At 39.6% G+C, this 25,507-nt stretch overlaps 1 protein-coding gene across 2 annotated transcripts; it reads right to left on the bottom strand.

Annotated features, from left to right (window-relative positions):
* Positions 1 to 1,973: 1,973 nt before the first annotated feature.
* Positions 1,974 to 25,190, bottom strand: CA12 (carbonic anhydrase 12). 2 transcript variants are annotated; one of them, XR_008451865.1, is made up of 11 exons: positions 24,976 to 25,190; positions 21,739 to 21,759; positions 15,288 to 15,467; positions 12,708 to 12,850; positions 11,720 to 11,815; positions 9,971 to 10,034; positions 9,307 to 9,464; positions 8,130 to 8,256; positions 4,284 to 4,510; positions 4,040 to 4,124; positions 1,974 to 3,666 (listed from the first exon to the last, which is right to left on the bottom strand). XR_008451865.1 is itself a non-coding variant. In XM_054077671.1 (10 exons), exons 1-10 carry the CDS (start codon positions 25,160 to 25,162, stop codon positions 3,582 to 3,584), a joined length of 1,146 nt encoding a protein of 381 aa, XP_053933646.1. In that variant the 5' UTR covers positions 25,163 to 25,190; the 3' UTR covers positions 1,974 to 3,581. The 2 variants fall into 2 exon arrangements, 1 of the variants encoding a protein (XP_053933646.1); XM_054077671.1 differs by lacking the exon at positions 4,284 to 4,510.
* Positions 25,191 to 25,507: the final 317 nt, after the last annotated feature.

Genomic DNA, 25,507 nt, shown 5'->3' with positions numbered 1-25,507 from the left:
TGTTATTAACTGAACAGAAGGGCCTGCTGCTGTACCTGATTTCATCAGTGAAAAGTTAGATGCATCCAAAGTTATTCAATTTTTATTCATAGATTTTGGCAGCTATGTGTTATCCTTATTTGATAGAAAACTATTTAACAAGCTGTTGTTGCCATTGCTTAAAAAGCATTTGGCTTTTGTGGGAAAGATATTTGGGCCAGTAGAATGTGACTATTAAATTTATATAGTGTGTCCTTCCAAAAACATTTGAATATACTACAGGCTGTAGGTACTTAGTGTGATTGGAAAATAATCCTGGAGTAGTAACACTTGACTTTTGATTCCTTGTTCCATATTAAGTATTCCAGCATCCGTGTTTGTTTTCATATTTCCTTTTGCTAGTTTTTCCAAACTTTGAATGTATGGTGTTAGGAAGTAAAAGCAACAACTTTCTCAACTTGCTTTTCACATCTGGAGGTCACTAGATGGTGCCATTTCACTTCTCTGCGATCAGAAACTATTCACAGATTATTTTTTGTTATAGTTGTTAATTATGTTTTTAAAAGAAAATAAATTAATTAGATTTTTGAGTTCTTTTTTTTAAACTATCACTTTTTCCTGAGACTATGCAATATATATATATATTGCTCAAATAATACCACGGGATTTGTGACAACATGCAAATTTTCCAACCCCTGTTCTTTTAAATTGTCATAAATTTTTAGTTTTGCATTCCTTTACATATAGTCTGCTGGCTTTGGTAATGAGATCTGATTTGATAAAAACACATTTAAATGCAGAGTGGTTTGAGTTTTTTTTCCCTTTTCTTCCTCCGGTCTAGGTGAGTATCCGCAGCTAATGACAATTATGATAAAGAATGTTTCAGTTGAAGCATAGTGGTTCTTGATCCACACACCTTGTAGCAGGGTAGTCTTGTGACTGGTCAACCAGTTTGGACATAGTTGTGCCAAGTTGACTTCACATTTTATTGCATCAACAATGAGGGGATGTCCTGAAATAAGTTCTCCTTTCTGAAGGGAAAAAAAATAACCCTGGTAGCTGCTGTTTTGATAGAAATTCTCAACTAAACTAGGAAGTAAAGAACCTCCATAAGGATATTAATTAGTGCTTGCAGGAAGTGAATAATCTGGAGTTTGCATTTGAGATTACATACTCATGCTATGGGTGTGCTGTAACATCAAGGAATGTTTTTTCTTGTGCCACAAGGAAATGAAAAAGGAGTTCTACACCACTTGTGGCATCTTTTGCTTCTTTTCCTGCTTGAATCATTTAGGCTTCATTTCTGCTATTGTTACATCAATAATGGGTCATTCCATTTAAAAAAGAGGGAATTGTGATTTTTGTAACTTGATTTAATTTATTACGGTAGCGTGTTAACTACATCTGCCTTTCTGATCATGCTTGATTTTTCCAGACACCTAAAATGTGTGTGTAAGGAGGACAAAAAAGATGACCTGAAAAGTATTAAAAAAAAAAGTTATAAAGCAATAGGTTTATTAAATCTAGTGTCTAAAGAGCCCAGAAAACATACGGGTTTAGATTCTTCCAGCTTGGGACTGCTGGCAGTGCAAACTGGTAATACAGTATTAAGGAAAAAAAAAATCCCATCTGCTTGCGTTTTCAAAGGCAGCATGGATTTCATAGGATTCCATGTGATGAGAGTGTGTTACAGGTGTGAGTAGCAGGAATATGATTTGTGTGAATCCCTCTTCAGTTTGTTCTTTTGCTTAAGAAGTAGTTCTGAAGGAGACATTTTTTGCCTAATGTGTAATATGTTTTCTTTGCTGGTAACATGAGATCTTTCCTCACAGTAAGCATATAGTACTTGGCTGAGATTTTTATGTTTCTTTTTACAGCTGCCAAGGGTGTTGTATGCGAAAGAGAGTGATTGATCGATGTTTCTAATCAGCTGAGCTGGAGATTAAAATACTAATTAAAATGTTGCCCTTGTAGAAGAAATAAGAGAAAGCACAGAAACGTCATAAAAGTTTATTATCTACTCTTGCCTTTTAAACACCTGCATTCAAAGATAGGTAATGTTTCCCATTGCACACAAAAGCTGCTTTTTAAATTATTTCAAACATTTCAACAACATGATATTTATATGCTTGTTAACACAATATGAAAATGCTGGTAAATGCAATTTACTTAGATCACGGTCCTAAATTTCATGTACAGTAAGTATTAATAAGTTATTTCTCCTTTCACTCAATAGGTTGCTTTTGACATCAGACAATTTTCTGGCGTCCAGAAGGGGAGGAATCTAAAACGTAACTATGCATCTCCCATCTTCAAAGGAAAAAACGCACAATTTATTTAGTTAGAATTACAAGTATGGTGGTGGTGCTACTGAATGGAGAATGGATCTAAGCGTAAAGTTCAGATTGGAATTTCCCCAGTAGTGTTTAGCAGCATTCAGACCTGAAGTTATTTTAGGTATAAGCCTGTGCTCAATCACTGCCTGCCAGTATACTGAAGTACAAGGACTGTGGGCCTTCACTTTAGATGTCAAATTCAAGAGGAATTCCGTCTACATCTGGGGCTAGGCTGTCTAAACCTTATTCTTCCTGAAGTGAATGATATTTCACATTGTCTTCAGTGGAAACAAAGTTAGGTTTATGCTTCTCCCTTTCTAAAATGCATAATGAGACTCGAGGATCTAGCTTATGAGATTTGAAAAGATAATTTTGATTACTTTCTGATAATTAAATTACTAAATTCAGAGAACTAAATCAGCAAAACCATCTACTGTATAATTGCGGCTGAAATTTATACTGTAAAATCAATCGAGTTTTCGTAATTAAATGGCAAACCTGTTTAAAAGCAGCAGCAACTGCATTATCTCCACATCAGTCATACACACACTATAAATAGGAGCAGGAGAATAAGACAAGATGCTTCTGTAATTCCAGTGACAGACAGAGGCTGACCTCCAAGACAGATTTGTGAGGTTATGTAATAACTGGAAAGTGAGCTTTTCCTCTAACAGTAGTGTTTTTTCAGCACTGAGTTCCTGGGTTTGAACGCCATTAAATATCCCTGTGGCTCTCATTGCATTTACACTTGGTTTTTCCTTTATTATTTCTGTTACAAAGCCACTGGTGAATGTACTAACATCATTTGCTGTGGTTCTAAAGACTACATCTGCCGAACGACCTAGTTCAAATTCTGGTCTGAATGACACATTGCGCTTTGTCTTCATGATGCTAAAAAATAATACCTGGATTTAGCAGGGAAGAGCACCTGGAGCTTAATGAGTGTCTTCAGATTTAAATACCTGTGGGAAAATCTGTGCTAAACAAACCATAAAATTGGAGTTTAGGATTAACTGTAAAATCAATTAAGAGACCCAGACTCAGTAAGCAGCAAATATGAAAAGAATGTGGTGAGGAATTTAGCTCAGGAGTATTCATGATCATATCTCTTTGTAAAACAAGAGAACAAGGGCTACAGGAAACTTTTGGCTGGTATATTTTTAGGACACTCTTGAGGTTTATCGTCAGCCAAGAACAAGCAGCGTGTTCCACCAATGCAAAATAAATCAGTGCTATGAAAAGAGGCTTTTGTTACAGAGCAGGGCATCAAAGTTTGGAGATGTCTTCTTCCTCTTTATACATGCCTGGTTTGTAGATGGTTCCTCTGTTGTCTTCGCCTCCCATTTTGCAGCTAAAACAAAACAAATTCATTACGTAATTGTAATTCCAATGAAGGAAAAGAACCATGAGTTACTTAAAATGGTCCATTTTTCATGCATGAGATTATTTTTCTCTGTATGGGTGCAAATGCCACAGCAGCTTACTGGTACAAATGTTTCAGGAGAACACATTCTGGGTGGCAGAGTCAATGCTGATCACAAAGGGATTGAGCTGATAGTGATAAAAACAATTCAAAGCTTGTAGAAAGAGATCATATCTCATAGAAGATCAAACATTACCACTATTAGAAATGTGATAGATTTTGAACACAGAAGCACTTTTTTTGTGTCAGAAGGAAAATCTGGTTTGACTTCTTTTCCTGTGTTGCGACAGACACATCTTACCTTTTCCTCCTCAGCAGCCAGAAGGCTATGGCAAGAATGAAGAGAACTCCCAGAACGCAGGCTATTACAGCAGACACAACAAAACCTAGGAAAAGAGGAAAAGCATATGAAACAGTTAACTTCATTTACTTGAGGGGAGAAGGCTAGTCAGTTATGGAATGGATAACTTTACATGGATGTATACTGGACGCTCCTAATCCCTCAACTAAATGCATAGTTCACAACACTGAATTTAGACACTCACTGAAGACACAAAGCCAACATGCAGGCACAGGCATAGCAGATCAGAAACTCTGTGGCGTTCGATGCTATAATGCGTAGGAGCGCATAAGCGAAACTGAGGAACTAAACACAGGCAACTAAGGGTGTTGAATTTGATGTCTTTTGTTTTCCCAAGGCTGAAGAACACTGTTGAACGTGGACAGCTGAAGAGTGAAATGCTTTGCTGTTGAGAACGTGGCTTAAAGGCATCTTAAGAAGGTAAGAATAAGTTCAGGATATTAATATGAAGAACAGCGATCTCATGATTGCATTGAGATGTTGAACTTTATGATCATAATGCCATCTTTGATAATGACCTTCTTATGTATTTTTGGCAATGAAAGTATTTTTATTTACTTTGGCCTTCCCAAAGATCCTGAAGGAGAGCGCTCTTTTCTTAACTGCAATTTCATAACTCATTTACACATTGTTTTTTATACTTTATCAAATGACTGTTTCTCTCTAAGCAGCATCAGAACCTTTTCAGAGTGAAGCTGACAGGTTTCAGGTAGTCCATCTAAAATATTTTCTATTAAATCAGCTCTTGAGAAGACAGAAATGTAAAAATTGGAGTTTAAACTTATCCCATTTAACCCATTAGATACTTTATTAATTTTAAGTCCAGATGAGTAGAAGAAGCTTGCAATCCATGGAGTTGAAGTAAAACTGTGTTTTAAAAAGGGGGAGTTTTATTTGAGTAAAGGTGTGCCAAATGGACCAAATTGCTAATTGTAGAAAAAGGGCTTCTAGTCTGAAGAATCGTAGAATCATAGAACGGTTTGAGTTGGAAGGGACCTTAAAGATAACCCAGTTCCAGCCCTCTTGCCATGGGCAGAGACACCTGCCACTGGATCAGGCTGCCCAAGGCCCCATCGAACCTGGCCTTGAACACCTTCAGGGATGGGGCAAGAGGAAAGGTAGGGTGCATTTTGGTTTGATGAAAAGACATACTTGCAAAATTTAGTTAGGTAGCATTTCAGGATGGTGCTATAATCAAAAGCAGACACCAGTTCTCATTGAACTTGTGGGCAGTGGAAGTTTTGAGCTTTTTAATGAATTTCAGCTGCATGTATGTGAAGCCAATTTTGTTGGACTAGATTGCTGACAGGCAGGATACATTGTAAACATGTTTGAGTTTTGCTGAATCATCCTTTAAATGTAGTAATTGTTAATAGTGAGCATAAATTTAGATTTTAATTATCAGCATCAAAATGATTACCTAACACATCGGTTATCTGCATTTTTGATACAACATACAGCTCAATTGCCCCACCTTGTGGCATCTGTGCTCAGGTCATGGTGGCAGCCCTTGGTCTTGATGCTAAGTTTCTCTGAAAACCTGCTGTAGTAGGGGCCTAGATTGTGCACTACAGGATTTCTTTCACAAATTTCTGTGGTTGCCTGGCCCAAGCCCTGATTCTTTGTATGGCCTCTCCTTCCCTTATTAATAAGTATGCTCTGTTCCTACCTATGATGCAGCCAGCTGCTTCAGGCTGGACACTTGCAGCCAGCAAGCAGGTGCGCTTTGTGCTTTGACAGGAACCTTTTTTTCCTTCTTTTTCTTTTTACTTTTTTTCTTGAAGTGAGGGACTGCACCTGTGAGGGAGCCTTTGTGACCGTAGCAGGTGGAATGTGAGATTACAGGAGTGATGAATACCTTTTTTGAAATGGGTAGAACATTTTTCTATGGTTCACTGATAGAGTCAATGAGCTTTTGTAATTAAATGTACTTAGACTGAATGGGATTTCTATTAAAGTAGCCCTGAGCGATGCCTTTTGTAGCCGTACTGACCATTTCTTGGGTGAGAACAGCAGGGTGGGCAGTAACCCATACAATTCAACACTGGTAAGTCATGCCAGCTTTAAAGATACATTGAAAATGCTTTTATAGCTGCTGTCACCACTGCATGGGACCAAATAATGTGACTTAGCAGGGGGAGAGCCAAATGTTATTCTTGGGTTTGGCACTAGTTCACAGCAACAATTTTGAGAAAGTCACATCTGAGTCCAATTCTCCCCCACAGATGGAAATAATAACGCTTACACTATTTCTGTGAAGTGTTTAGAGATCCCTGGATGAGAAGCATAGTATCTGATTTTCACTTACTGGGATCATGGATTGTAACTCTCTGCCTTTTAAGTAATGAGTGTGATTTACAGGGAGAAAGTAGTCAGGTGCTGAAAGGTCAGCTGAAGAAACAGGTGGAAAACTGAATTTCTCATTTCTGACTGACCACTCTGACTCAGAAGATCACTGGCTCATAGATGGGGTCAACAATCAGCAACATACCCTTGCCAAGTCTGCCAAATACTGAGCTTTGATGACTTGAGAGGGTAGAAGAAGTACGAGTTGGTTCTGTAGGATTCTACAGTGAACGGCTCTTAAATACAAGGTGGCGGCTTGCTCTAGAAATTGTGTTACTTCAGTAAGTGTTTCTGCAGTGACATTGCTATAGTAGGTTGTTTAGACATGGATTTAAGAAAGGGCCTGCAGAGCAATCCTGACAGTCTCAGAAAACTGGCAGCTGTGGTGCAAATCCTGACTCTGCTATTTAAAATTGTTGTATGTAGTCTTACTTGAGCAGAGATTTGAAGGATATTACCAAAATAGCCATTCTGGACCCAACTACTTCTCTAGCTGGTAGCCAGGGTTTGAGTTTGGATGTTTGGGAAGAAAGTTTTAACCCTCTTATACCTAGTCATATAAGAAGGCCATGAGGGAGAGGCTACTGCAGCATGCCTGCAGGGACAACTGTTTCCTGCACTGGCTGTTGTGTGAACTTTTCCAATACAGACAACTCCTGCATTTTCAGGCCTGTCATCTAAACAGTGAAGAAACTAGCAGACCAAGTTGAAATGATGCGCTATCACATTATTTTAATTTGAAAGCTTACTGATTGACCAATTGTTTTTGTGAAGTCTGCTTTTTTCTTTTAAAAATCCTTTACTCTCAATTTCAAATACTATAGTAGCTTGCCTAGATACATCCATCTGCTTTCAGTGCGTTTCGCAGCTTCACAGCTGCTTGAGTGTTTGTTTGCAAGACAACACAGAAACTGGAACAATACATTTTGACAAACAATGTACTCCAGTGCCTTAGCTGGAGCACAGCTAAGCTTCTCACCACAGATGCAGGGGTTTGTGCACTAGCTCCCCAGACCTATGCATTGTCGCTGTGTAACAATGCAGAACTGAGTTTTAAAATCAGTTCTTCCTCGTAAGATGGCAATTTTTTTCATTTGTAGCACTGGATCATATAAATTATCTTTGTTTGTAAGTTTGAATTCCTCGAGGTCCTCTTCTAACTCTGTGTAATTTCCCAAAAATAGTCTCCCTGAAAGGCGAAGTTGTGATTCCCTTTAATGGGAATGTGTGGTCTGCATTAAAAAAATCCTAATATTTCTGAGAACCAGCAAATGTCGCTGGTGAAACAAGACCAGCTTAAGCACTTACGCTGACTGAAACAGCTCAGCTGTAGAGAACTGTTTAGTGTTTGAAGTGACAGTAAATATTTCTGCCAAGCATAACAAGGCCAAACATGTCTTCGTTCTCTTATCTTCTTGCCTTTGATCAGAAGGGTTGCAGGGCTTGCCTGGTACCCACTGTGGGAAAAAGACTTCTTAAGTACTCTTTGAATACCTTATTCTCGTACAGTTGCCCATGCAACAACACACTAACAGAAGAAAAGGGAACAAGGTGAACTGCAGGAAAATGAGATTACTATATTTTTTGTAGTGGTACAGTGCAAGAGAACTGCCACTTCAGTATTCCCACTGTATACAAATCACTGTGCGCTATATCTTTGCGTAGAAGCACTCATACAACTTACCTTCACGGAAGGAGATAAAAACCTGTCTTTCATGAAATTCCTGAACATTTCGGAAGTTGTTAACCATTTCCAGGGGCTCTGGGTCATCTCTCTCTGTGCAGTACATGGCTGTTTCCAGTGCCAGTAACTATAAAGAGAAGCACTCTGTTCAGCTCCCAGCATACAGAAGCAGCAATGCCACTGTATGGTCACCGGGAGTGTGTTTGAAATCAAAGGGGTAGACAAAGGGAAGAGGATACATTAAGTAACACTTAAGTCTTGCATGGTCTGTGAGCCCAAATACAGAATACAGTGTCTTATCTCCACATGTGTTTCGCTTACATCCTGATAAAATGAATCCTGGCTGGTAATTATCCACCAGGAAAACTGGGTGGGAGGAAATGTGGTGGTCCTTTGCAGCATTTTCTCTCTAGCACAGTCTAACTCCTAATCATTACTAAAAGCTGCTTTATGAAAGAACTCTCTGCTTTGGGAGAGACATCATCTGGCAGAATGGATAAAATTAGGAATGGACTTTCATAACAAGGTGCATGCAGTCACTTGATCAGGGATTTTGATAATAACATTGTTTTCCCTGTGTTTATAATCAGGTGAATCAGAAGATAGTGATTTTGGAGTTTATAGTTTATGAAAGTGGCCACCTCAGAACAAAATATGCTAATTAGATGAGCACAAAAAATGTGCATTGGAGAAAAGGCAGAAGATTAAAGATTGACAAATAACATATCATGTGTTTTTAGAAACTTAACATCTACCCAGCCTGTCATACCTAGGTCAGCCAGGATCAAAGTAGCACTAAAATACTTGGTGAATAGGGTTCAGCCATGAAGCCTGAACAAAGATGATCTGGAAGTGACTCATGGGAAGACTCAAAGCAGAGAGTAAGTGCATAGTGAGAACAGAAATCAGGCTCACTTGACTGTTTTTTCACACTAATTTTATACCAATTGATACACAACTCTCTGTTCTTTTTTCTGGTCAAATGAAAATGTGCTAACTACAAGCAGAAGGGTATCGATTTATGTCAGTTCTGTGCTGTTTTTCCCACTTAAAGGATTTTTAGCAATGGTTATCTTTCAGTTTTACAGGAACTTAAGAGAAATCGAGGAAATTAGAATATGTGTTTACTGGTCTTTAGCAGACACCTCAGGAAAACACGTGCTGTATTTAAACTTGCCTGCTCCTGAGAAATTTTAACGGCGTGTCGGAAAACTGTCCAGAGAACACTAGGGTAGCAAGGAGGAGTTGTCAGGGACCCTTCATAGCGATAGTACTCATCCAGTCTGTCTGGAAGCAGTTCTTGAATATTGAAACCGGGAACTTGGACCACCTGATCTAAAAAAGGGGGTTAATGTTAAATGCTGTGTCATGACTACACAGGTAGTGTAGCAGTGAAGTGAATTTGCTTTTCAGTAAGGAGGATGCTTTCAGTCATATCACTAGGAGAGGAAAAATACATTTTAACAGAGATGACCCCAGTTTAGTAAGGAATACATCTTTTTTTTTTTTTCCTAAGTACATTTAGTACTTACATTTAGTACACTAAGGAATACATTTCCTAAGTACAAATCTTGTCTTAGATACCAAACTGGTATTCTGTAAGATAAACTGTGGCCGTATGAGCAAAAAAATCACTGTGTACAAGAAATAAGGCCTGGTCAGAAACACACAGTGCAGGCAAGCCATACATTCTTTGCAGAAGTGCACCGTGTTTGTAAGTGTTTCAGAGTTTGTGACAGGTTTGCCTGGGATTTCTGGACCATTTATTCAGTCGATTTGAACCTTTTCAGGGTGACATCTGATACTCTTAGCCATTCTCAGTTGGATTTATAGCCACTCACCCTTATATTTCACGTTCCGGAAGTGCCTGAAGATCTTTTCATAGGATGGGTTGAAGGGTCCAATCTGTAACAAGCAGGCTATTAACAGCTGTGCTAATCACTGCAGTCTGAATATGAATCTTTGCTTCTGCGCACAGCAGACAGCAGTATTTGATAGCCGATGGCCTCTGTCATAAGGCAGGTGTGTTCACTGTCCAGATATTCATATATTAGAATGGCTAAGTACTCTTTTTTACTCAAAACACTATCCTCAGAACCCCAATAATGCTCTTGCTCACTCCGAGCTATTAGAGCTGCTTTGTCATAATGCTGTCTTAACAACTGCAGTGTAGGCCTCTTGTGTGCACTTGAAAGACCCAATTGCCCTTGCCTGTTCAGCATGCTGTGCAAATGAAGAGAAACCATTCCCTCTGAGAACATTGCAGGCGTAAGTTCTCAGCTGACAGTCTCCTCAAGTCTTCTCCTGGTTTCTAGTCAAAGCCACATTTTTCCACCCAAAACCACAAAGACTTTTTAGTCCAGGAGGATGAAGAATGACACTATTGGGTACCACAGGGCCACTGGCAAGGGCTATAACTCAACTATCAAACAAGACCACGTTTTTCAACTGCTACCAGCAGCTTTTCAGTCTAATAATCAATGTGGTTTTTTTATGAATTCTTTTGAGCTGGTGCTTAGCAACTCCTCTGACAACCAGACATAGAAAATGGATGTCCTTAGATCAACTGTAATAGCCACCAGCTGTCTGAAAGTTTTTCAAAGACCTCATCTCCATTGTTCCCTTATTTGATTTTTTAAACGCCATTGCTTAGAAATAACCAGAATCCCAGTATTATTCCCTAGCATAAAATACAATACTCTGATGCTTTTCACAGCTGCGACTTCCAAATGAGCTGAAATTTAACGCAAAATTATTGTCAAAGTCTTAGAGCTGTTAGGAAGTGAGCTTGGATAATATTTATGATAATCAGAGCTTTGTCTGCTAACTAGAACATTTTCACTTTTTTGATGGAAATGTGAAGACCTGTGTGTTTCAGGTTTTTTTTAATGCTGCAGAAAATCCTCACATTTAAAAATCATCTTTTATAGTTGTCTCATTGAGGAGTTTTAATGCTCAAGAAAAAGGAGAGTTATATATATACAAGCTGCTAAAAATTTTTCTTTCAGATCATTATTATCTTTAATTGCTTGTATGTGGGGCTTTAGAGGAGAAAATTGGAAAGCTGTCCTGTTATAAAAAGGGCACTGAATTTACTTGTTTCCTGTAAATCTGTGATTCAAACAAGCTGGGAAGTTTGGGACCTGAAGACTGTGGTCAAATCCTAATTACATGTAGTGGCCACAGCCAGGATTGTGTCCGCCTGTGCCTCTCCACTCTGTTAAAACTGCTTTGTGCCACAATAGGCAGTTCTTAAATAAGTGAGCTTGAAATTCACTCTTGTCTGTTGTTTGAAAAACTCTACTGATCCTTAGTTTGTAAATAAATTCAAACATGGATTTAACATAGCTGAAGCCAATCCACTGAAAAACATGAGGAAGTATTCAGAATTCCTCTTTTCTTAAAATTTGTTCCTGGTTATGTATGTGCTGCTGGAATCTGGCCTTTTTTTTGTGAAAGAAAGAGGGAATAATCTCTCTATTCAGCTACTGCATTGTTAAATAATCTAGGTAATTTTGTTCATTAAAGGTCCCTGATGACTTAGTGATTGAAAGCATATTCTAAACAGAAAAAAATGCCCCGCTTCCTACCTCAAGGAGAATAGCCAAAACCGCCAGTCCATCTGCCTTGTCCATTGCTGCTGTTATATCTGGATATTTCTCAGAGTTATAGTGTACGATATGCAGCTGCAAAGAAGGAGATACTGTGGTAATATCTGGTGCGTGCTCATGTTTATGTTTCGCAGATAAAAAGGGCCAGCGCAGCCACCTCAGACTAAGCTAACACAATGGGATCCTTCAGTGATTTCTGGATGTAGTGGTAAAACCATCGTAGAGGAAAGCACAAGGTCCTGGAACTGCCACTCCCAGCCTTGCTCTAGCTGAGTTACTCCCCCCTTTACATCATGGCGAGGGGAAGAATATTCGTCGCTTCAGCTTCAAGGCAGCTTGTCTGTAGTAGTAGTAAATGTTTCTGAAAAATTAACACCAGAGCACTCTTGGGGCTCTCTGATGTTTAGAATGCAAAACATGGCATTAAATGTAATTAGAGAAGAGACAAACTCCTGAAGTGCTTATATGCAAGCAAATTATTCTGATTGGTTTATCTTTTATTCATCTTGGGGTAAATATCCAATTAGTACTGCTTTTCAAAATCTATTCCCAAATCCATAGTTTAGGATTAGGAAAGACAGCAAATAGTTCTTCACTGGATAGAAGAAGGTGGGTAAAGGTAGACAGAGAAGCTATGTCATGCAGCTAAAAGATTTACCTGGTTTGCAGAGAAGAACCAACTTCTCAAATATCTAGCAATTTGCTCGAAATTACTCGAGTCAGCCTGTGTCAGCCCTGAACCTAAATTCTAACTCCTTGACTTGTGGCATATTCATGAAAGTACATGGCAGTCTATCCTTTGTGCAGTGCACAATGCACTTTCTTAACTATATACCCTGATCGTAAGTACTTGGCTTAAAACCTCGCAGCCTTTTCCAGTCATATACCCAAGATAAAGATCCCACTTTGAAACAAAGGCACCTGCACAGCCTTCTTTGTTTCTTTCCCTCATCTGAGCTCGTCTTACCTCTGCTGCAAAATGCTTCCCACTGACTGTGTGCTCTGAGCCTTCTGACTTGTTTCTGTTCCCCCAGTGTAGGTGAAGCTGAGATGCAGTGTATTCAAACGGGAGGTTTCTGATGTACATAGTAGGTGACAGATACATTTTCACTGTAAGCAGACCAAAACCAGATGGGAACAAATGATACCACAGAATTCAAGCACAATGCAAATAAAAATACTGTGTCTAAGTATATTACGTATGGAACATGTACAAAGCAGATTCTTAACTGAAATCCATCCCTACTTGTGGTAAGAGATAAACACTTTAGTTGTCTTTAATCCTCTTGGCAATTCAGGTGGATGTAGAATATACCCTTTTTCTGTTTTCTTAAACTAAAGGAGTTGAATGTGAGAATTGCTGTTAATTGAAATCTTTCATCTCCCTGAAGAATGCAAAATTATCTCATCTTATTGGAGAGACAGTTATTGAGGCATCAAAGCAAAACTTAGGCTCATGTGTCTTTTTTCAGTCCCCTTATAATGGTTGAAAATGGCTTAATAAAATAATATTTCTTGTGATATTTGTAAACTCTTTTTATATTGAACTCCTCTGCCTCTTAATCTTCTTTTAGGAACCTGTGGCAAAACCAAATAAACTTCCCTTTCTCCCTGCTCCACCTGAAACCCAGAGCACTGATGTCAAGTAGTAGGGTAATCACAAGCTTTAAGAACTCATGTTTCCTCTCCTGATCTGCTGGAGGGAGATCCTCCCTTCTGCTTACAAGTGCTCTCCAGTGTGGAAGACAGGCTGGGTTGTTTCTTTCATGTAGAAATTACAGTAGTGTTTCTCAACTCAGCAGAAACTGAGCTGTTTGCTTGAGAAGTTTGGTACTTCATAAAGCAATGGTTTATGTAAAAAACAAATAGCTTTCTTTACCATTTATCTTTATTAATTTCTATTGTGACTACAACTTGTTTCTGGAGTGTTGCAGACGTGTTTTGCAAGAGAAACGAGGCTCAAAACCTTAATGAAGGAACAGCTGCAAACCTATGTGGTTTTATGCTAGTGCTAAAAAGCTTTTTTTGAGTTCTACTCTTTTCAGTCTAGCTGAGTAGGTAATTTTACATGGATTGGCTGGCTGGTGAAGCACGTTAGTTGTATGTAGGAATGACTGATACCACAGTATCAAGCATCCTACTGATTTCCTCTCTATCCGTGAGAGAAAGTAGCCACAGATACAATAGTGATCACCCTAACTAAGGCTAATTTTTCATTACTCGGAGCAATTAAGGTTTGTGTCTGAATGAGGCTTTTAGAGTGGGTCACATGCCTGCTGCTTTCTAAGAGGGCACTGACTTTAGAAGTGAATTCCCACATTGGGGGGAAAATATGTTTTTGCCTCGCCTTTTGTTAGGAAGTAGTTGAACTTATTTTAGGGGCAAGATCTGACAATATCAGCGACACAGACTTTACAAGGAAATTGCTTTTACCTGTGTGACTGTTGTATGAGGAAAAGGCTCTCGCTGTTGTTCTTTTGTCTCTGCTCTCTGACATGGTTAAAGTCCATGATGACAATCTTTCCTTCTCTGCCTACTGCTTCTCACTTAATACATTCAGCTGTAACAGTATGCTCTTTCTCTCAGAACCAAGAAAGGCTCTTAGGTAAAGAAGGTTCACAAGGAAGGACTGTTCCAACCATTCCTAGTCTAAAGCAACCTGCTTTTGATGGAGAAATCGATCAAGAGGAAAACCCCGAATGATGCCCCCTAAGAGGCTGGCCCTTGCTTAAGAATGGGATTATGATGTTCTATGAACAGGATTACCCAAGTGAAAGAGTGAGGAAAAAAAGAAGTGTTTGCATGTCAGGCATCTGTTAATGAAAGACTGAAAAAGGATTTTGTTGCATATGCAGTAGAGGAAGACACAAAGACGGAGGGCCTTACAACAGTTCTTACTGCCATGTCTTCTTATGTTTCAGGAGGGAACAAAAAATGATGGGATAAGCTTACTGGTATATTTTGTCAATATAGTAGTCCTTCATGAGACTGCGTCTTCTCTGCTTTTACCTACCATCCTGACACTTTGATTTAGTACTATTTGTACGCAATTTCTAATTGTTTCTCTCTCTTTTTATCTATCTGTCTTATCTGACACCAAAGAGCTTTTTAGCTGAAGTCAAAGGAACAGAAAGGTGCTCCTAGCTTCCCCCCTGCCCTGTAATTCAACGGAGCTGCTTTGATTAGACTGGAATGTCAGAGACCCATTGCACCCATATTTTATCAGTTCGTCTCTATTTAACAAAACCACAAAGTCTGTTTCTTTTTTGGAGCACTCCAACCCAAGTAATAAGAAAAGCTCAGGAATTAATTCTGACACGTCTAGAGTTTATTTTAAAACCTCAGCCAATTTGGCTTACTGTGAATCCATTTGTACTCAGTACATTCCCAAGTTTCCCTAGCCTGTTCTCTAGACTCTGATGCGAAAGTTTCATCATCTCAGCTTAATTTCATCTCATAACCAAAGCAGTTCACCCATGAAATAAAATAGCATGAGGTCCAGCAACTATTTCCTTCAGAGTCCCTTGCTGTCATTGTGCTCCCTTACCTGAATGACCATTATTGGTCAATGTAAAGTGGTCAGTGGAGGGCACATTATAGCCTATGAATTCTAAAGGCAAGAGATTAGAGTCATACTGGAGAATATCTTTGTGGAAATCTATAGGCGATTGGAATACTCCTCCACAAAATGGGTATTTCATTGCCCAGGCCTTCTCTCCATCAGGACCTGTGTAAATTAACAAAGAGACAAAGAGACACATTTGTCAGGCCTTATCTATGCAATTAATTTTAAAACTCCCCTATTTCAGCCTTTACCCAAAACTTGGAAAGAAAACATTTTCTGAATTTTTAAGACTTTTTTTGTAATTTAATTTCATCTTTCCATTAGCTAAAAAGGGCCAAATGCCAACCGAGGTCTCGCACAGAGACACTTTACTGCCCCTCAGTTTGTGACAGTCTCAGCTGCTGTTGATGTTCGACTCCTGGGGAACTGCAGACGTGGCTGGCAGCAGCATCCTGGCGATGGTGTTAACTCTCTTCAGAGCCCACAAGCGTGACTAGTAGAGTCTGGTTCTGTGACATTATTTGGATTACTTACTGACATGAATTACTTTTTCCTATGGAAGTCGCAGAAAGCCAGACCCTTATAAACCATTCCTTGATCGTATGAACTGTTTGGCTCTATCTAGCAGTATTGCATAACCCACAGTGAAAAGCTAACTTGCAAAATTGGAAGGTGTTAGAATAATTTGACCTGCAATAACTTGCTTAAACTCTGGTAAAACTTTCCCTTATTATGATCTTTTGCCCTAGGTAGGGTCTACAAAGAATAGATAATATCGAGAGATTTTTAACTGTGCCTTTGATTTAATTGCACATTAATAGCTCACAGCTGTTTGCAAGCTGTAAACTGAGACCACTTGCGTTTAAATACCGAAAGAGGTACTTGCAGCCTGTGTTTCTCCTTGACTCTGAAGTTGCATGGTGATTCTTTCTAAGGCAGGAAGGACTTTTGGGATCACCCAGCCTAATCTGTATAGCACAGGCCATTGGACCTCCCCAGAGTAATTTCTACTTCAGTGAGGCCATATCTTTCAGAAGGGAAAAACGATCTACTCTTCCTTTAAGCATTACGGGTAAAAGATACTTCTTTAGTGCCCCATGGATAACTATTGTCCTTGGAAGCTTGCTTTTCACTGTGAGTTTGTCTAGCTTTGACTTTGTTTAGGTAGTGATTGCTTTTAATCCTTCGGTTAGAAACTGAAGAGCTTCTGTTATCATAGTTTTGTTCCTCATTGAAGTACTTGTAACACAGAGGACCTGGTTTCTCACTTCTCTTAAACTAAGTAGTTTGAATTCCTCGAGCCTTTGATTAGAAGGCTTCTTTTTCAAACCTATATTCCTTGTGGCTTCTTTGAAGTCTCTCCAGTATGCTAACATCTTTCATGAACCGTGAATGCTAGCATGTAATGTTGGATCAGGTCAAAGTGGCAAAGCAAGTTCAGCTCTTTTCTGAAGGAAAATTAACAGTCAGGAGAATTTTATTAGAGCCTCACTTTTTTGTGTGAAAGACCATTTCTAAAGGTATAGACAGTGGAGATGAATCTGACTTAAACATAGCGCATGTGACAGAATAGACTAGTTCAGTTCTGAACTGAACTCAAAGACACACTTACTTCCTTGTTAAAGCTCTTTAAGATTATACCAGACATAAGTTAGCACATGATGTTGCAGCGTGGATACTCAGACTTAATCAGTGCTTTTCAGTACAAATAGGCCTTGATGTTGCTGTAACTTTTGTCTTTGACACCAGTTCAGTGCCAGTCATTAGTTTCTGTCCTCTTGGATCTCCATGGTACTGTCCTAAAGTTATTGAAATTCTTTTTAAAGGCTAATAAATGTTATGCTGATGTTACAGAAGACTGTATACTATCCTCTACATCTTTTAGGGCATATAACATCCATCCAGAACAGCATACATTCCATGCTATATATACATACTCTATAATATTTCCCAGGAAAATATATATCAGGATTCAGCAGGAAATGATAGTTTCTTGAGGTTGAAACTTGATGTGCGAGATAACGACACTGAAATTTAACACTCTCCCGGGAGCTAAGACTACAGCAGTGTCAGAAAAACTGGTGAGAAGCCTTTATTGCAAAAAGACTTTAGTAATTTAAAAAAATTGGGGTATTTATGCACTGATAAGATAATGAGTTTGCAAGAAGACTTTAATATTTTACATATCATAGATTGAGAGACTTGATAATTAACTAGGAAATTTTTAGTTGATGTGTAAAATAAAATTCTAGTCCCCGCCAGTGGAAACCACGTCATGAAGTACCTCTCACTTTTTCAGTACTATGTTTGGATGAATTTAATGCCGTTATGAGCTGGCAAATGAGTATGTGAACTTCCATGACACCATCAGCAGTTCAGAAGGGAAACTGGTCTTTTCTATAAAATGCTGTATTTATTGCAGTCTTGATGTACCTTGATCTTTACTAGCAGTTGTCCTTTCCTTGACATACACCTGCAACTCTGCTTGCAGGCCTCTAAGCTACAGCAGGTTTTGCTCTTTTTCCTCACTCCTGGTCACTTCAAGTGCCTCAAAGACTCCTGTCTCAAAGAGCTGAGCTCACTGCAGCTTGGGTTTGCATATGTGAAATTGAGATTTCCATGGTCAATAAGCCACACAGCTGGGAGGCGTTTCACAGCTAGGTCTGTTGAAAATGATTGATTGATTATGAACCAAATTTTCCTTTCTCCGTGCCAGCACATTCAGATAAATTCAGTGGAAATCACATTGTGTTTACAAAGGCCCTCTCTGATCACTACTGAATAAAGAACCGCATGTGGATGTATTAAGCTTGGCTTGTACAAGTCCCAAAAGGTACTAACATAAGAAGTTTTGCAAAAATATCTCAAATAACGTTTGCTGCTGTGAGGATCCTGTCAGGACTGTGTCAGCAGAGCAATAATCGTGTCATGGGCCTGTCCTACCCACCCAATGCTACTATTCAGCTGTTGGAGTGAGCAAATTAAGGTATGGAGCTGTTGGTGTGGGTGGAAGTAGGACTGCTTCTGCTACCACTGCTCTCAATGCAGCCATGAACACTCCCTGCTGTAGGGACTGTGGGCTTGGATTGCTCAAATCCAGCTTGTGGTCTGCCTTCATTTACACGAGTTGCCAGGACCATGTTCCCTTACCACGCTGTAAATAACCCCGAGCTCGGCTGTGCCCTCATGGCTATTTTATAAAAGATAGCTGTAAATAAAGTAGTAATGATTCTTTGGATGGACTTGTTGCCCAACTGAACAGAGAGCTGAGTAAATACCCTCAGCACCATGGCTGCATGTGTCCATTTTCTTTGACAACCTTTAGCTTTCCATGCCTAAGCCAGCCCTGCAGCCCTAGTGCTGCTGGGTGATGAAGGACAGATGTTCCTTTAGGAACAACAGTGGTATCTGCTCCAAGGATGTGTATATTGGCTGATTTAAGAAGAAAACAGGCTTCTGAGACACTAGCGTTACCAACAGACTTTTGTTCTGATGACCAATTAATATTCATGTTGCTCAAGCTTCTCATGGGGTATCCAAGTTCTTTTGATCTGAAGAAACTAATGTAGTAAATTACATTGGGTCAGTTACACAGGGAATGTCTGTGGTATTTTTGCCGTCGGGCAGAGTGCTGTGCCCTGTCTTCAGCCAGCTGGAAGCTGTATAGCTGCCATCAGCCCAGGGCTGAGTTAGTAGTGAAGGCTCCCTGCCAGTGTAACACGACTGTATGGTTTCCGTTGCGCTCAGAGCACAGGCAAAGCTCAGCCATACCATTCTATGTACACATATATTTGTATATCTTCCACATAAGTGTCCAGAGGGAAGCTTGTGAGATAGAGGAGCTGCCAAGGGCTGTAACTGCCCCTGCTGCTCTATTCAACTGCTGTATTAAAAATTTTGTACATAGTCTAGCGTGTTCACTAAAGCTGGCAGTTCCCAAGAGGAAACAGGGGTCTTAGCATGGGTTCTCAGCACCTCACCAGATTCCAGTAGAGTATTTGGCAGCAGTAAAACTAAAGAGTTTGCCAGTTCAATTAGCCTGATGTCTGTTAAAAACAGTTCTTGTGTCTCAGTTGTAGAGTGAAGTTGACTTCTTGCATGCTAAAGCGTGTTATTAATTCTGTTAGCACTATTCTTGAAACTTGCCTGGAAAGCTAGTTTTCTTCATTGTGGCTGCTTATCCACTCCCAAGGAGTGAATCTGGTTCTTTGATTTCATTCCAGTTCTCGTACATTACAGAAGCAGAAAGCCAGAATCCAAAGAATTGAAGCCCAGCTCTCCAATTCTACCAATTCTCTTCTGGAGCAGCGGACTTCAGGTTTGCACCTTCCATGCACCAATAGCTGCATGCACGTTCTGTCCTGAGCCGTGGGGCATCAGAACAATTCTTTTAGTTCTTTAACCAAGAACTCATTTCTCATGGTATGCTTTGCCTACTTTGCCCATTGTACAGAAGGTGAAGCAGCCCATCAGAGGACGCAAAGCAAGCCTGTGTCAGAGGTGGCTGCGGGCTCACTGGCCTGTGCTGCTTCCCCTGGCACTTTTTCTTGGGCTATGTATAAGAGTAGTGAAATCAGGGAGAAAAAATAGCATCGCTGCAGTTTTGCTAAGGAAGAGGCAAACAGAAGAGAGGTTTAGCTTTTGTATTTATTTTATCTAACATTTTAGTTTCCATTATAGCCAAGTCAGACGCCCATTTCTTTGGAAAGCTTGTGCTGAAAAGATAAGGTCTGATCACATGCAGTGTCATCTTGCTTTGCCACCATGCCCTGAGCTGCTAGCGCTGTATCAACATTGTTTTGCATATTGTCACACTGAACAAATAAAACTCTCATTGACAGTCAGCACCCGGATTTCTCCTCCACCCTTAACCTTGTACCTTGACCCTTATCTTGACATCAGTCTGGACTGTGATTATAATGGTTTGATTTCCTTTCCCTTCCTGTTGACTTAATTTTAGTAGGAGGCATTGCAAAGTGTTGCAGGGATAAAGGTAAGTGGTGGAAGGTGTAGGCTGCTGTAAAGAACCAAGATCAGTAGGAGAGTATGGAGAGGCTCTTCTCTGGGTGACTGCCGTCTCCCTACTTGCAATTTTTCTCTGTGCAGACCAATATTCTATCTCTGCTTTTCTCCAGGCATATGAAAAGAACTATTCTGTACAGTGGCCATTTTAATTTTTTGAAGTTGCTTTCCTATAATTTTCTAGATATATTTGAAAATAAGTAGTTGGAAAAAAAAAAAAAAAGGAATCTAAGAATCTGTTATGTGTACCTTCAGTTTATCCTCCAGTACACGTTAGAAATCAGACTGCAGTATGGAAACACTTAACAGGAACTGAGGAACTTGGGGACAGGGAAAAACATACTCTGAAATAAACACTGGTACCCAATTTCCCAGAAAGGGAGAAGTAACTAATTAAAATAAGCATTAACCCAGAAAGGAGGGCAAAATTTCTACTCCGATGATAGTAAAAGTTTTGCTTTCCTTACTACCCAGCAGAGTTAGGTTCATCTGATGGCTGCCGTCGAGATGGAAAACACAGGCTTTTGTTATTCAGAGAGTGCCAGGCTTTTATTTCCTAATGAGAATGCCAAGCATATGTACACATACTGGCAGTCACATTCATACCTATAGACGTGCAGCTGACAGTTTTCCTTTTGCTTATGTGAAGCGAGTCAGGTAAACTGGAGCACAGCCAAAGGGAGTAGTTATTAGCAGCAAGTTCAATCTCAGAGGTTCTTTGTGTTGTCTTGGAGCAACACCAAAGGCTTTTAAGAAACAAGCATTTTTTTCTGAGATTCTCAGTACTGCCTACTTCTCTGTGGGCATGTGGCATATGAAACACTGCTCTGAATGAGGAAATAACTAGCCAGAGGATTTAATAAATTAAAAGAAAATCTCTAGATAATTCTACTTTGTGAGCAGCCATCAGTTCCTTCTGGGTTAACAGGTGACTTAAAGGACTAGTGAACAACACAGCACGGCTTTCCTGAATATGATTCATTCGACCTTATCAGTGCTGGGATTATCAAGGAGCTGAGTCTCCATAAAATGATGCAAGTGACTTGCTGAACTCTGATTCTGCTTGAAAATTAAGACCTATGTTGGTAAGGAAAGATATGCTCTTTGCAGAAGGAGGATGAAACGTGCTGCTGGTTTGTGACTGGTAGGGAAACAGAGGGCTTTGGGGAACCTCTGCAGTTACAGGGCCAGTCTTAGTCTGCTGAAGTTGCTGTCATTCTGCAAGGCAATTTAGAACCCAATAACTGACTCTCAATCACCCAGGTATGAAACCTGATGGATAAATAACAGAGTTCCAGACAACAGGCAGGATCAAAAGCTGGGTAATCATAGTGAACCCTGTAGGTTCTCAACAGCATACATTTGACATGTTGTCTTTAGAGTGCGAAAGTATGTACAAATTAGTACTTACCAACATAAGACCATTTTGACCCTGTTTAAAGACAAAGGAAATATTACTGTGAATATTTGAAATTGATTTTGCTCTTTAAAGAAACAAATTACCACTTAAACCCATGTACTGAGTTTTGCAGTACTTTTATCTTTCTAGCCACTGCTGTACAGTAAAACAAATGCTTTCAAAGACTGTGAACCCCTCTCACCAAAATTATAACTATAATTATCCTACTGCGCATAGGGCTTACCTTTCTTGTGGTCACTTAAATCCTGGTGCAAAACTTATGTCAGTCCTTTTTTTTTTTCCCTGGACTAGCCGCAGACCCTGTATGTGGGTACATCCCTGATTTTTTTCTGTTTAGGAAACTAAGGACAAGGGTCCTCAGGGGTGTAGCTCTAATGAACCCCTCATGCCTAGTTGAGGAGTTTGAAAAACATCAGTGGATTGCCAGTTGCTACACTGAGAAAAGATGGACAGTCATTTCTGTACAGAGATCTCTGGGATTTGCCAGCTAGGAATAGATGGGTTTTGAAAAAAGAGAGTGTGATATGCAAATCCATGTAACTCAGAGAATCCTGCGAGGTTGAGTGACTGTTAACATTATCAATATTCATCCATTAGTTAAGGAACTGAACTTGAGACAGTGCCTCTGCCTGTCTTTAGAAATAGCTTGATTTATTAAATGCCCTTCTGAATCTATTTATTTTTGGCCTGAAACCTACTTACAGTTATTCAGCTTCTATATAATTATAGGTGCTTGTCCTGACAGACCTGAACAGTTTCAGTTATCAGGCTAATGCAGATTCTCACTCTCCGCAAATTTCATTTTATTGTTGCTTAGAAAACAGTCTTGAATTACAAGTTTTGCAAACAGTCAGTAAGCCTGTGCGTGCATGCATGCTTGCCAGAAAATATTTATCCTCACATGCATATATATATATATATATATATATATATATCTGTTCAGTACATGATTCCTGCTGCATTTCTTGTATTCTGAAGTGTGGTCACAGATAGAGCTTTTCCCCAAAGAATGTTGAGTGGAATGTTTGGGATTAATTTGTAGGGATGTGCAAAACAGCTGCACTTAGCTCTTATGCACTGGTATGTCCTGGGAACACTAAGCTCTCTGCTTCCAGTTCATTAGGACTAGTGTGCTGCCTTCTTTTACACTGGAATTTCCAAAATGAGGTCTGTGTAATCATCCTGGCTAAAGTTGCCAGGTTCCTAGTGCGGAAGAATTCATGCACTGTTTTAGATTTCAAGATGAGAAACCACATTCTCCTTTCCCCTTCTTTCTGTAGGGAATGATCTCTTACTGAGGTTTTTTTGGGGATGCTTGTATCCTCTGGCCGGCATGTTCTGTAAGTAAAACTTGCATAAAGATAGCAGCTGACTGTCAACAAGTTTTACAAATCACCACATCCTCATCTGAGCAGGATTTGATGAAATATTCGCTTAACTACAATAGCTACTGTCTGCTCATTTTCTTACTGCCCATTAAAATGTGTACCAAGTGCCAAAAATATGATTTATAATCTAGAAAGACCTTAAAACAGTCAATTTCACAGATTTACAATATTTTGAGCATTTATGCCAATTGAAACAAAAATAAATGAAAGCTTAAAGTATTTGCCAAGTGAAATTTTCCTTAGCCTGTGAACATTTTGATGATCTGCAATTCACTCCCATTATGACTTTCCTGATGAGGACAATAATAGCAACTCGTATAGGTAGGGCTGAGGCACAGTTAATGCTTATTTCATCTACCTTGAATCAGGAGATGAAATGACCAGATGACAGAATCTTTTTGATTTCATCGGAATGAAGGTGTAGAGCTGGAAACGTGATTTGCTGCCATCCTCAGAATGTGAGCAAAGTTGCTATTACCCTTATTCTGCTTGGTATTGAAATGAGGATAAGGCAGACGGTCGTACAGTCTCCTAAAATTGGAGGAAAGTCTATAGAGTGTCTGATTCAGAGTGTCTGAATGAGTGTCTGATCTAGAAAGAAACTGTCAACAGCTCTGTGCCTGTGAGCACTCTTCTGTCTCTGTTCATGAGTGTGCTGATGAGTAACACAATTACATGCCCATGCACAGCAGAGGAGGTTCCTAGAGCCACCGTATATGTGTTTCACTGAGCAATGTCCAGGGGATTAATACTTTTTCAGTGTCAGTTGGGAGCTGGGAAAGTGGGAATGGTTTTAAGTTGTGGTAATTTATGTTAGTGTGTCTCTGACTTGGGAAGATGTCAGGGACAGGCAGATGCTGTGACTCTTGTCTTGTCTTGGTGCTGGGTGTCTAATTTTAAGATAGGAGTTCTTCTGCATTCCCTTCAGGACTAATTGTAAGACATATCTTTTTGACACATCCTTTCACTTGCAAACCTTCTGTGTTAGAGAAAGCACCGGGAACACTTCGTAGCTTTACTCTGTTATTCTGGAAAGCATCAAACTCTAGGAACCTCTGCCCTTGAGGTGGGAGATTCTGCTACAGAATATAGCCATCTTTCAGAGGATATATGCCTGAAATAAGAAGGTGACCTTAAAAGTTTGAATTCCATCTCTTATGTAGCTCATGCAAAAAAGCCCATAAAACGCTTGTCTTGGCAGAGCTCTGTATGAAGCTGACTGCTCTGGATTACACTTCAGCCTTCAGGATTTTCCTCCCATGCACACATGTGCTGAGTAAGTCCTCTCACACAACCCTTTACAATGATTCTCCCTCATATCCTATAGTCACGGTAGGTAGATTATAATCAGCTTGCATAGATGAACATTAATTCCTTAAAAGAGAGCGAGGAGTGCTAACCTCCCAAAATTTGGCCTGTTTAAATATAAAAGAATAAAGTCTAATATATGGAGCACTTCACAGGGATTGCATTCTTTTCCTCTGCTTTACAAATCTACAGGGAAAAGGGAAAGGCGTGATGCTTCCACTAACTCTGAGAAGGGCCAGCCTGCTTCTTTCTATGAGAAACAAAAAGATCACAAAGCAAAGCATACTGAGCATACAAGAAGTCTGTAACACACAGTAAACCAAAGGACAAATTTCTTTTTCCTGTATGTATCAGAATATCCATTCTGAGAAAATGAAATAAAGATACTACCTCCAAACAACTGCAGACTGCAACAATACACAACTTTGAGCATGCTGTTGAAATAGCAGTAGTTAAAAGATGCCAGTTTTCTGCATGCATGAACTGCCCGAGGGTACAAGTGACAATAAAATAGAAAGCTGAAAGACTTTACCATTCAACGGCGCTTGTATTGAGGGTTGTACCTTTAGGAAGAAAATAAGCACAGTAGAGACTGTGACTATACTGAAGCTCTTGGCTGACATCTCAAGGAAAGATTTAGAATATTCTGACATTTCACAGGTTTCTCTGCACTCTGAAGAAATTCCCTTGTAGATATGTGGCAAATAGAACACACACATACAGAGCTTCTGCTAATGAGTTATTGCTCTTCTGTCTTCTTGTCTCTCTCTTTCCTTTTAGGAGTGCTCTTTATAAAGCTTTTGAGAGACAACCCAAAACAAATGATGTAATCAGACCTGCCTCTAGGTCACAGCACCCTCAGAAAACTGATCATATCCTTCATTACCTCAGTTACACTGAGCTCCTCACAGGGCATCCTCCAGCATTTAGTGAGAGAATTTAAATGTGGAGCACCAGAAATTATTTAGCAAAGACATAAATGCCTAAAAAAGCTGTCCTCTGATGGGCCATACCACATTAGAGTTTTTCTAGCCTATTTGAGAGGGTGTCCCTCAACTGCCATT

The sequence above is a fragment of the Cuculus canorus genome, chromosome 12 (genome assembly GCF_017976375.1).
Source record: "Cuculus canorus isolate bCucCan1 chromosome 12, bCucCan1.pri, whole genome shotgun sequence".
NCBI lineage: Eukaryota > Metazoa > Chordata > Aves > Cuculiformes > Cuculidae > Cuculus > Cuculus canorus.
Note: the sequence above shows the minus strand (reverse complement) of the source record. Positions and strands in the feature narration are given on the sequence as shown.

Excerpts from the sequence above, each read along its gene's own strand:
- CA12 (XM_054077671.1), bottom strand. The coding sequence starts at position 25,162 with ATGTGTGTGTTCTATTTGCCACATATCTACAAGGGAATTTCTTCAGAG. Across the intron at positions 11,816-12,707 it reads GGAAGCATTTTGCAGCAGAG|CTGCATATCGTACACTATAA; the intron begins GTAAGACGAGCT and ends CCTTCTTTGCAG. Across the intron at positions 4,125-8,129 it reads TTTTATCTCCTTCCGTGAAG|GTTTTGTTGTGTCTGCTGTA; the intron begins GTAAGTTGTATG and ends CTCTTTTCCTAG.